General features: G+C 59.0%; 8 protein-coding genes across 8 annotated transcripts; 5 read left to right on the top strand and 3 right to left on the bottom strand.

Annotated features, from left to right (window-relative positions):
* Window positions 1-21: 21 nt before the first annotated feature.
* On the top strand, window positions 22-1,326 carry MRET_3240 (uncharacterized protein; the record flags this gene model as incomplete). The annotated part of the gene is made up of 1 exon (XM_027629867.1): window positions 22-1,326. The coding sequence occupies one exon, from the start codon at window positions 22-24 to the stop codon at window positions 1,324-1,326; it is 1,305 nt and encodes a 434-aa protein (XP_027485517.1).
* MRET_3239 (large subunit ribosomal protein L7/L12) lies at window positions 1,323-1,856 on the bottom strand (the record flags this gene model as incomplete). The annotated part of the gene is made up of 1 exon (XM_027629866.1): window positions 1,323-1,856. The coding sequence occupies one exon, from the start codon at window positions 1,854-1,856 to the stop codon at window positions 1,323-1,325; it is 534 nt and encodes a 177-aa protein (XP_027485376.1).
* A 127-nt stretch (window positions 1,857-1,983) lies between these two features.
* Window positions 1,984-3,579, top strand: MRET_3238 (delta24(24(1))-sterol reductase; the record flags this gene model as incomplete). The annotated part of the gene is made up of 1 exon (XM_027629865.1): window positions 1,984-3,579. One exon carries the CDS (start codon window positions 1,984-1,986, stop codon window positions 3,577-3,579), a length of 1,596 nt encoding a protein of 531 aa, XP_027485568.1.
* A 40-nt stretch (window positions 3,580-3,619) lies between these two features.
* Window positions 3,620-6,664, top strand: MRET_3237 (polyphosphoinositide phosphatase; the record flags this gene model as incomplete). The annotated part of the gene is made up of 1 exon (XM_027629864.1): window positions 3,620-6,664. The coding sequence occupies one exon, from the start codon at window positions 3,620-3,622 to the stop codon at window positions 6,662-6,664; it is 3,045 nt and encodes a 1,014-aa protein (XP_027485367.1).
* A 62-nt stretch (window positions 6,665-6,726) lies between these two features.
* Window positions 6,727-7,572, top strand: MRET_3236 (20S proteasome subunit beta 5; the record flags this gene model as incomplete). Its single annotated transcript, XM_027629863.1, has 1 exon — window positions 6,727-7,572. One exon carries the CDS (start codon window positions 6,727-6,729, stop codon window positions 7,570-7,572), a length of 846 nt encoding a protein of 281 aa, XP_027485368.1.
* A 24-nt stretch (window positions 7,573-7,596) lies between these two features.
* On the bottom strand, window positions 7,597-8,427 carry MRET_3235 (uncharacterized protein; the record flags this gene model as incomplete). Its single annotated transcript, XM_027629862.1, has 1 exon — window positions 7,597-8,427. One exon carries the CDS (start codon window positions 8,425-8,427, stop codon window positions 7,597-7,599), a length of 831 nt encoding a protein of 276 aa, XP_027485369.1.
* Window positions 8,428-8,565: 138 nt separating this feature from the next.
* MRET_3234 (homoserine dehydrogenase) lies at window positions 8,566-9,675 on the top strand (the record flags this gene model as incomplete). The annotated part of the gene is made up of 1 exon (XM_027629861.1): window positions 8,566-9,675. One exon carries the CDS (start codon window positions 8,566-8,568, stop codon window positions 9,673-9,675), a length of 1,110 nt encoding a protein of 369 aa, XP_027485370.1.
* Window positions 9,676-9,684: 9 nt separating this feature from the next.
* On the bottom strand, window positions 9,685-11,286 carry MRET_3233 (sterol 14-demethylase; the record flags this gene model as incomplete). The annotated part of the gene is made up of 1 exon (XM_027629860.1): window positions 9,685-11,286. One exon carries the CDS (start codon window positions 11,284-11,286, stop codon window positions 9,685-9,687), a length of 1,602 nt encoding a protein of 533 aa, XP_027485371.1.
* Window positions 11,287-11,294: the final 8 nt, after the last annotated feature.

The raw sequence follows: 11,294 nt of genomic DNA, 5'->3' as shown, positions 1-11,294 counted from the left end.
CGTCATCGGTCCCCCGTTCTTATGGCTCCACCTGTGCCATCCTCGGACCCCATCGATGATGAAGTCGGTGGCCTGCAAGACGACGGCATGCGCCGCGCTTATGCGGAACCAGCTGTGCTAAGTTGGGACGATGACTCGGATGACGAGCTCCTCCTTGATGCCGATCTTCCGCTCCGTCGGCAGCCACGACGTGCGGCTGCACGGACAGCGCCCTACACGTTTCGACCGAGTCTCGTGCGAGAAGAGCCGGACACGCGTTTTTCCATCGAGGCTCTGTGCCGCGAGAAAAAGCGTCCGAGACGACGCGTCGACGTGGATGTCGCAGTGGAACTGCCCAACACGGAGGCACCTGACAGTGTGTGGCAGCTGCTAGCTCGAGATGCCCAGGAACGCAAGCCCAAAACGTCCACGTATTGGGACCACGAGATGAATCCAGCTACTGATGTGCACACTGGTGCGTCGCTGGCGCAACATATCGATACCCTCGCACCGTTGGACCTCATTCAAGTAGCACTCGCTGACGACGAGTACGCGGCGCGTGCTGCTCGGAACCGACTAGCCCATGTCGAGCAGGTATGGATGTATGTGCCTGTCATTCTCGCGAGTCTGGGTCACGGCGCGTCCGAAGGAATACTGGGCTGGGCTCCGCCTCGTGAGCGCCGCGTTCATCGACTCTGGCACATGCTACAATGTCTTCCAGATCCATGTGATGCACAGACATGGACGATGCTGCTGCATCTCGGCACGGCACCTCCTATGCAAGCGTTTCCATATGAACGAGCTTCTCTGTTACGGCCGCTCCTCTCTCACATGGACCTCGATGAGCTGGGCGCGTGCATCGTCGACCTGGGCAAGACGTTGGAAGCGGAGGATCGCGTCGCGCTCGTCCGTGCCATTCCCGGTTTGGGAGACGTCCGAGCTCTTGTGGCCTACCACCTGCTTTTATCTCTTTCGTGGCCTTCGCCTCTCGATATACCCCGCCTTTCAGCATGGCTGGCTACGACACATACGCCCGGTGACTACGCTTCGGCGACGGCTCACATGGAGCTTCTGTCCCTCGCTCTGTCCAATGCCCCTGCGCTTTTGGCAGCGCGTGGCAGCGATGCACTTTGTGAGCTGTGCCCTCTGGTCCAGCGCGTATGGACCTTGTGTCGCGCATGGTATGACCCACGAGGTCACACCGACAAGATGGCAGCTCGAGATGTGGCACAGCGCCTAGGATGGAGACTATCGTACCAAGCGCGAAACTATGTCGAAAAAAGTCATGAGCAGGCATGGTCACTGCAACCTCTTTTAGACGGCATCATGCCGAGTAGTGTATATTAGGCCAGTTCAATCTTGCCGCCGGCCTTCTCCACGGCCTCCTTGATCTTTTCTGCGTCCTCCTTTGTCACGTTCTCCTTGAGCGTCTGTGGCGCCGACTCGACGAACTTCTTGGCCTCAACCAGGTTCATGCTCGTGTTGATGGCCTTGACCTCCTTAATGACCTTGGCCTTGGCGCTGTCGGACCCGAGACCCAGGAACTTGATCGTAAAGAGTGTCTTTTCCTTCGGCTTCTCCTCCGCAGGCGCCTCGTCAGAGGGCGCGGCAGCTGCTGGAGCCGCTGGAGCCGCCGCCGCAGGCATGGCAATGTCAGTGATATTCAGACGCGTCTTGAGCTCCTGCACCAGCTCGGAAGCCTCGAGCAGCGTGAGCTTTTCAATGCGGTCTACAATCTCAGTAATCTTGGGCGACGGCGCCGACGCCTCTTCGCACACACGCACAGACTGAGAAAGCATACGAACAGGCATCGCACGGGCGCGCGGGAGCGCTAGCGCGACGCGACGCGCGGCGGCAGCAGCAGGCTTCATCATCATGGTCGTCGACAGAGGAAGGAAGCACGGTGGCTTTTGTCGGACGCTGACAAACATGGCACGTGACCTTATTGGCCTGGGGCCCAAACGCCGTGAGCGCCAGTCGCGCCGCTAGGCACCTGTTTTGGCCATGGCTGCCACTCCGATTCGGGAAGGCGTGCGTACGCGGCGCGCTGCCGCCCAAGCCGCTGAGCAAGAAAGGTTGCAGCAGCAACAACAACAACAGCAGCAGCAACAACAACAGCAGCCACCGCAACGTAGCGATGACACGTACCATCACACGTACGCCCATCCTGATCTGCGTGACCCGCAGATTATGGGCGGCGTCAAGGAGCGTGCCGTCGCGGTCCCCACACCTGGTATCAAGATCACGGAAAAGGGCCGCGAGCGTGACAGGCTCATGGACACGCACCAGAGCTGGGAGTTTGGTGGTCCGTGGGGCGTCACGGCGATGATCACGCTGTTTCCCGTGCTCATGTACTACTTGTGGATCTGCCTGTGGTTCTACGATGGCCAGTTTGCGCATCCTACCAGCTTGGCGGACATTGTCCCCTTCTTCCAGCGCATGGGTCGCCATGTGTACGAGGACGCGTTTCCGACGCCGCGGGCCCTTATCGGCTACGGCGGCTTGATGGTCGTGGAGTTTGTCCTTGCTTGGATCGTGCCAGGCTACATGCAAGAGGGCCTGCCTGTTCCCTCGCTGAACTACAAGACGCTGATGTACAAGTGCAACGCGCTGGGCTGCTTGTACTGCACGCTGATCATTGCCGCCGCCCTGCACTTTTCGGGCGTCTACCGCCTGACGCAGATCATCGAGCACTTTGGTGAGTACATGACGGTGAGCATGATCGCCGGTTTCGCTGTGAGCTTCGCCACGTACTTCCACGCCGTGTTTACGCACACGACGCACCGCATGAGCGGCAACTTTATGTACGACTTTTTCATGGGCGCCGCGCTGAATCCGCGCATCGGTCCGATCGATCTCAAGATGTGGGCTGAAGTGCGTATTCCGTGGGTGCTGCTATTTATGATCAGCGTGAGTGGTGCATGCCAGCAGTACGAACAGTACGGCTACGTGACGCCGAATATGGCGTTCATGGTGCTGGCAACGGGTCTCTACCTCAATGCATGCGCCAAGGGTGAGGAGTGCATTCCGCAGACGTGGGACATGTTCCACGAAAAATGGGGCTTCATGGTCATCTTTTGGAACTTTGCCGGCGTGCCGTTCACGTACTGCTATAGCATCGTGTACATGGCCGCGCACCCGCCTGAGTACTACCGCTTCTCGACGCCGACGTATGTGTTTATGTACGCGCTGCTCCTCTTTGCGCACTTTGTGTTCGACTCGTCCATGGCGCAAAAGTCGCGCTTCCGCATGCAGCTGCAGGGCACGCTCAAGGTACGCTGGTCTTTCCCACAGTGGCCATGGAGCACACTCTCGAACCCACGGTATCTCCAGACCGAGCACGGCAATGCACTGCTGATCGACGGCTGGTGGCAGTTCCTCCGCAAGCCCAACTACACCGCTGACTGGACGCAGGCGTTTTTGTGGGGCGCGATCGCCGGAACTCGCTCCGTCATTCCCTACTACTACTCTGTCTTCTTCCTCGCCGTGCTTACGCACCGCTGCAGCCGCGACTTTGAGCGCTGCGCCCGCAAGTACGGCAAGGACTGGGACAAGTACTGCCGCATTGTGCCCTACCGCTTCATTCCGTTCGTGTATTAAGTAGCACGTGATAGAAAGGACCGTGCACTTCGCCTTGCCCATGTCCCACGAGGACGTATGGTCGGAGCGGCCGGGCGACTTGACGCGATGTACGCTGTACAAGTCGCGCGACTACATGTACCTCGTGTATGTGAGTGCGGACCAGACGCGGCATCGCATCCTGCGCATTCTCCGCGTGCCGCCGATCCTGGCGCAGGACAAGACGTCCGTAGCGGACGAGCCGCCCAAGTCGCCACCGAAAGAGACCGCGGCAGAGACGCCTGCCGCCTCCCCTCCTGGTACACCAACTCATTATGAACGGAGCTCTTCGAGCGTCGTGCTCAGCATCGCCGATGACGACGAGCATGCTCCACAAGCGGTGCCGCCGACATCGGGCACTCTGTCCTCGGAAATCACTGAGCTGGCCTCGTCTCTCGTGCCCGAGCATGCTACTTCGATACCCGGTGCGCCTGAGAATGCTAATGGCAAATACCTCGGTCTGTACGATGCGGACGTGCTGCATCTTCGCTTGACCGCCGAGTGGAAGCAGTACACGGGCGCCACAGACGAGCCGCGCGCCGAAGCGCCTGAGCGGACCGTCCGTCCTATCTCCGATCTTGGTCGCACTCCTGAACCGGCACATACACCGCCGCCGCCACCACCACCACCGCCAAGCTCGGCGCCCAGTGAAGCGCCCTCCGAACTACCCGAGTCGTCCAGCGACAGCGCATGGGCCCTCCGAGTCACGGCGTATTCTTCCGAGCACACGCCGCCCAACGAGCTGCACGATGTGCTCGCGGCGATTTACGACGGTGCAGGCCATGACGGTCCGTGCAAAGAAGTCGGCCGCTACTTTGGCCTTGTTGGGTTTGTGCGCTTCACGGCGGGCTACTACATGGTGCTCATCTCAAAGAGGAGCGTCGTGAGTCTCGTGGGCGGTCACTATATCTACCACTGCGATGAGACGCAAGTCGTGCCCTTGTGTTCCTCGAGCGCGCTGTACACGGCACTGGGACGCAACAAGACCCGCGATGCGAGTGAATCCAGCCTGCTCCGATCGTTCAACCAAGTGGACTTGAGCAAAAACTTCTACTTCAGCTACACGTACGACATCACACGCACGCTCCAGGAAAACATGACAGGTCCTCGCGCTCATGCTCAGCTTTTCGTCGCCAAGGCGTGGGGGTACAAGGAAAAGTTTTTATGGAACTATCAGCTGCTGGAGCCAGCCTTTGGCGATTGCCGCGACTCGGCGCCGGACGACGCGAGGCGCCACTGGATTATACCCCTCGTGCATGGCTTTGTGGATCAGGCCAAGCTCAATGTCCTGGGCACCGCGATCTATGTATCGCTCATAGCGCGGCGCTCGCGGCATTTTGCCGGTGCGCGCTTTTACAAGCGCGGCATCAATGTCGATGGCTACGTCGCCAACGACGTCGAGACGGAGCAGATTGTCAGCAAGCCCGTGACAACGCCGTTCTACTGGCCGGCCTCCCGCTTTGATGCATCTACACTGCGTGCATCGCCTCACTTTGCGTCGTACGTCATGATGCGCGGCTCGATTCCAGTGTTCTGGACGCAGGACTCGAACAACATGTCGCCACGCCCGCCGATTGAAATTTCCGTCGTCGATCCCTACTACACAGCGGCCATGCGCCACTTTCGCGAGCTGTTCAGTGCGTACGGCACACCCGTCATTGTGCTCAACCTTGTCAAGAGCAAAGAGCGCCAGCCGCGCGAGTCCAAGCTGTTGCGCGCCTTTACTGAGTGCATCGAGCACCTGAATGGCTTTCTCCCCTCGGACGACGATGGCAAAGACCATCGTATCCGCTACATCCCGTGGGACATGAGCCGGGCCAGCAAGAGCCGGAACGAAAACGTCATCGAGTTTCTGGAAGAGCTGGCCGAAGAGGCGCTTGAAGCTACGCAGTACTTTCATTCGGGACCGCTGCCCGAGACGTTCTGTCGCATCACAGACCCATCCAACGACCCGATCCTTCTGCAGCATGGCATCGTGCGTGTCAATTGTGTCGACTGCCTCGATCGCACGAATGCCGCCCAATTTGTGCTGGGCAAAGTCGCCTTGGCTCACCAATTGCATGCTCTTGGTCTGCTGAAACACCCACACTTGTCCTTCGATTCAGACGCCGTGGATATGCTCACGGAAATGTACCACGACCTAGGCGACACCATTGCCCTGCAGTACGGGGGCTCAGCACTCGCTCATACGACAGACACGTACCGCAAGATCAACCACTGGTCGTCGCATTCGCGCGATATGCTCGAGGGTATTCGGCGATACTATGCCAACTCGTTCGCCGATGCTGAAAAGCAGGCTTCGATCGACTTGTTTCTGGGACAGGAGCCCAGCGAGTCCCGGGCGATGCTGCATGAGCATGCGGGACAAGAAGAGCGCACGATGCGCTTGACTACCTACACTGATGCGGCAGAACACATGAACGCCAAACTGCGCTACTTACAGCACTTTGTTCATACAGAAAGGTGCTTCTGGGACGGGTACTATCGACCCACGCTCTTTACTGACTTGCAGCGCCTGCATGCCTACAAAATGACCGCCGTGCACTTGGACCGCGCTGACGTGGATGATCCGATGCCGATGCTCAACGAGTCAGAGGCGCCTTCGCTCGAGCATGTGCCGAAACACATGCGCACACCGACGACAAGCTCCCTGCACCGCTCGATTCTCGGCGGCATGCGTCAATGGATCAAGCCGTCCGTGGCGCCTTTCGACTCTCGCGACAAGTCGCAGGACACACCATCCACGCATGATGCGGCATCTACACACGCACCTGCTCACGCACCGGAGCCAGTCGCGCCGCATCCCCTCGAGGCGGTCGTGCACCGCACGATGCATCCCAGCCTCTCTCGGCAGGAAGCACGTGAGTACCTCGCGTACTGCACGCAGTTCGATGCCTTGCCCTTCCGGCTCACGGATCACACCACCGATACGGACCTGCATATCTATGAGCAGGCCACCTCAATGCACTTGCACGGCTTTATCCATACCCGCACCGAGGCACCTGACGCTGTCTACGCAGCCTTCACCCAGCCGCCCCTGGTGCGGTTTGCAGCGGCGCGTGTATAATATATTATGTAATATAGAGGTCAACCGATCGCGCTGGCGTGGCCTTCCAGGCTCTTGGTACCATGCAGTCTGTGCTGGCCAAGTTTAGCGATGTGCCTACGCTGAAGCGAGACGATGAGCACGAGTTTGCGCTGCCTGCATCAGATCCATCGCGCTTTCTCGCGCAGTACACAGATGTCGATTCGACGCATACTGACGCGCGAATCAAGCTGCAGCACGGTACGACGACACTGGCATTCCGCTACCGCGGTGGTGTGGTGGTAGCTGTCGATTCGCGTGCATCGGCAGGCTCGTACATTGCCTCTGGCTCTGTCAAAAAGGTGATTGAAATCAACCCCTATCTTCTCGGCACCATGGCCGGTGGCGCCGCCGACTGCCAGTACTGGGAAACATACCTTGGCATTCAGTGCCGCCTGCACGAGCTGCGGAACAAGGAGCGCATCTCTGTGGCTGCGGCGTCTAAAATTTTGAGCAATCTGGTGTATTCGTACAAGGGCATGGGTCTTAGCATGGGCACGATGATCTGTGGCTGGGACAAGACGGGCCCCGCGATTTTCTACGTCGATTCAGACGGCGCGCGCATGAAAGGCGACATGTTCTCCGTCGGCTCTGGCTCAACATTTGCCTACGGTGTGCTCGATCAGGGCTACCATTGGGACCTGACGGACGAGCAGGCCCTCGATCTCGGTCGCCGCAGCATTTACGCGGCTACGCACCGCGATGCATACTCAGGCAATACGATCAACTTGTACCACATGGGCCCGAATGGATGGACGTTTATTGCCAACTACGATGTCATGCAGCTGCACTACGACGGTGTGCCTGAGCAAGTGCCAGGCACGCCCGCTGGCGGCTACGGCTACGACGTACGAACCCAGGGCTTGTCTTCGCGGGACAATGCTGCATAGAATTCGAATAAAGGGGTATATACACTACACGATGCGCGGCGACAAGGGCTGGCCAGCTGCCTGCGCCGGCCGCGCAAGGGTATCGGGCTCGCTATACGCCAACGAGCCGATCTCAGACTTGATATCACCGAACGCGTCGTCGTGCGCATCCATATCGTCCGAATGCATGGTCGAAAAGCGCTGCATCGGATAGCCATCTTGTCGCTCGACAGGCTCATGGGCGCGATGTGGGCGCGTGTCCTGCTGTAATCGGAGTTGGAAGCGCATCGTAAATGCATAAAAAAAGGCACCAAAAATCACGAGCAAAATCAGCCACACCACGTCCCAGGCAGCCGTAGTGCCCCAACGGCTGTCGCAGTAATCCTGCGGCGGCGCCTCATGCTCATAGATGTTGGACGAAGAATTCCAGTTCTGCGTTTGGTCTTCGACACAGTGCCGCTTGATCTTGTCTTTGTTGGCGTATGTATTCACAAGAGCAATGACTTCGGCCACGACGACCAGGACATAACTGAGGATCGAGAAACGCGCAAAGCCCCAAATAAGCTTCGTGTGGGACATGCATCCTGCAACGAATCCGCATGCCTCAAACACAAAAAATACAGTAAAAAGAGTCGCAGACGCAATCGCAAGAGCCTCTGGGCCTTCTCTCTCATAGCCCACAATGTACCATTGGACCGCCGCTAATACGATGCCAACGATCGTAGCCACGCCGTGGGCCAGCAGAAATGAGGGTCGCAGCGAGGTGTACGCAAGCCAATCTTCATACCTCTCTTGACTCGGTTCAGGCCTTGGGAGAGAACTCGTCCACGATGGCGGCTGTAACTCTTGGTAAGGCGGCGGCTGTGCCCCTGACATGGCGCTCCTTGCCACAAGCCGTGGCCGCCACCGCGAGCGCGGCACAAGGTGGAGATTCACGTGACTGGGCGCACGTCCAGCGGCGTGTCGGGGGCTGACGAGCCAGCTGGCTAGACTGTTGCCTTGGTTTCCACGTCCATGTCAAGTGCGATAGACGTTGCCGTAATCGGAGTAGGTCTCGTTGGCTCAGCTGTGCTTAAGCAGCTCGCAACGGTGCCTTCTCTCTCTGTGCTCAAGGTTGTGGCGCTGCAAAACAGCCGCAAGACGCTCCTCGCCGCGCCAGGTCAGCACTTGGCGTTGGACCACTGGCAGGCGCAGCTCGAGACGAGCAGCTCGCCCGCTCTTTCGCTCGAGCAGCTGGTATCTGAGCTCCAAGCGATTCAGGCAAAGAATCGTCGTCACATTGCCGTCGTAGACAACACGTCGAACGACACGGTGGCTGGCTTCTACCCCTCGTTCCTCCGTGCCGGCTTCAGTGTGGTGACGCCGAACAAGAAGGCCTTTTCCGGCTCCGTTGACTTGTTCTCTGCGATGGAAGAGGCGAAGGAGAACGACGCACGCCCCCTCGTGTACCAGGAAAGCACAGTCGGTGCGGGTCTGCCGGTCATAAGCACGCTCAAGGACCTCGTAGCTACGGGCGACCGCATCCACAAGATTGAGGGCGTGCTCAGTGGGACTATGAGCTACATTTTCAATGAATTCAGCCCGGCTAGCGGTAGCACTACCAAGTTTTCCGAAATTGTGAGCGTCGCGCGCCAGAATGGGTACACGGAGCCGCACCCCGGCGACGATCTCTCAGGCTCCGACGTGGCTCGCAAGCTCACGATTCTCTCGCGCCTTATCCCGAACCTAGCGTATGCACTCCCCAAAGGCTATGAGTCTGTCGACACACAGTCGCTCACGCCTGCAGGCCTCGCGAACGAGTCCAATGCGGACGTGTACGTGCAGCGTCTGCCTGAATTCGACGCCGAATTCGACGAGATGCGGGCGCAAGCACAGGCAAAGCACTGCGTGCTTCGCTACGTTGGCCTGATTGATGTGGAGAAGAAGATCATCAAGGCCGGCCTTGAGGCGTACCCCGCTGACCATCCCTTTGCGACGTCGCTGGGCGGCTCGGACAACATTCTTTCCTTCACAACCGAGCGGTACCCACGCCCGCTGCTGGTGCAGGGCGCTGGTGCCGGTGCGGATGTGACGGCCATGGGCGTCGTGGCTGATCTGGTGCGTGTGGCCGAGCGGCGAGGCTAGGTACATAGTCTACGTACGGGACGTAAACACAATGTTGGCGGGCTGCGTCGGCAGCACGACCATGGATGTGTAGTCGGGTGCGGGCAATTTGTCTTCCAGGCGCCAGTGGAACATGCGCACAAAGTTGGAAATGATGGTGCCGAGCTGCAGATAGGCAAACTGCTCACCAATGCAGCGGTGGCGGCCAGCGCCAAATGGCAGGTACGCGCTGTTGGCGCCGGTGCTCACGAGACCCCAGCCAAAGTCCTCCTGGGCATCGTCCGTCTGGTCCATTAGCGTCTTGTCACCCAGCCAGCGATGCGGGTCGAACTTGTCGGCGTCACACCACACGTGCGGGTCAATCTGCGACACACCCGGCGCAGCCACCAGATAGTGACCCTTGGGGATAACGTATGTGTCCGTGCTCTGGCCCTTGCCTGTTTTGGGCGCCGCGAGCGTCGGAGGCACGACCATATCCGACTTGACGCGGCGCATCAGACTGTGGATCGGCGGGTGCATACGCAGTGTCTCACGGATCACGGCATCGAGCACCGGCACCGACGACTTCTGCGTGTCATAGTCAAGCGGCGCAAAGCCACCAGCGCCATCGCTGTACACACGCACCTGCTCCTCGTACAGCTCCTCGATGATTTCCGGGCGACTCGCGAGACGCAACATGGCCCAGCTACCGGTCGCACTCGACGTGTGCTGACCAGCCATGAGCAGCGCAATCATCATATGCGCGATCTCGCGATCGTTGATGTCGCGGCCGCCCTTGTACGACTGTTCCATGAGAGCACTGATCATGTCGTGGCCTGTGCCGTCCGTCTTGCCTTCGCGACGTTTTTTGATGATGCCCATGTAGAAATCACTCATCATGCGCTGCGCACGGTCGCGACGGAAGTTGTTCGGTAGTGGCAGATTGGGCAGCACAAAGTTGATCGGCGTAAAGCCAGCATCGAGGTCGTGGTACAGCTTGGCAAAGGACTTGTCGAGATTCTCACGCACTTCCTTGCCTTGCAGTGTCCGGCTTGCTGTCAAAATCGTAATTTCGCTGAATACATCGAAGATGTCAACCGTGACGGACTTGGCACCCTTCTGCAGGGGTGCAAAGGCCGCGTCATGCTGCACAAAGTCCTTGACCTCGTCGGTGATCTGCGTCACGTACACACGGAAGTTTTCCACCGACAGGCCCGACTTGACAAAGCGCTTCTGCTCCATGAGCACAGCATTCGGCACGTCGTAGACCACGCCTTTGCCGAACACGGGCGTCGTGAGCGACGTGTACGCATCTTCCGCCGACACTTGCGACAGGCGGCCGTTGAACACGAGGTTCGAGCCCTTGGGACCGAGGGCCACAGTCATGTTGCGGCCAAACAGTGTGAAAGTAAACACGTCACCGTACTTCTCGCGGCACTCAAAGAAGAAGCGGTATGGGTTCATACCATACGACACCGCCGAGCCCACCACCGGCACCCAGTGGAACACTCGCGGGGGCAGCGACTTGTTTTGCGGTACGCACACCTGGTACAGCACGTTCAGCACAATAGACAGCACGATTGTGCCCACTGTCAGCACGAGCACCAGCTGCCACATCGGCATGGCTTCGAAACTCGCCAGCAAGGAGGCCATGCTTGTTG

This window comes from Malassezia restricta, chromosome V (genome assembly GCF_003290485.1).
Source record: "Malassezia restricta chromosome V, complete sequence".
Classification (NCBI taxonomy): domain Eukaryota; kingdom Fungi; phylum Basidiomycota; class Malasseziomycetes; order Malasseziales; family Malasseziaceae; genus Malassezia; species Malassezia restricta.
This window is presented reverse-complemented; position numbering and strand designations above follow the sequence as displayed.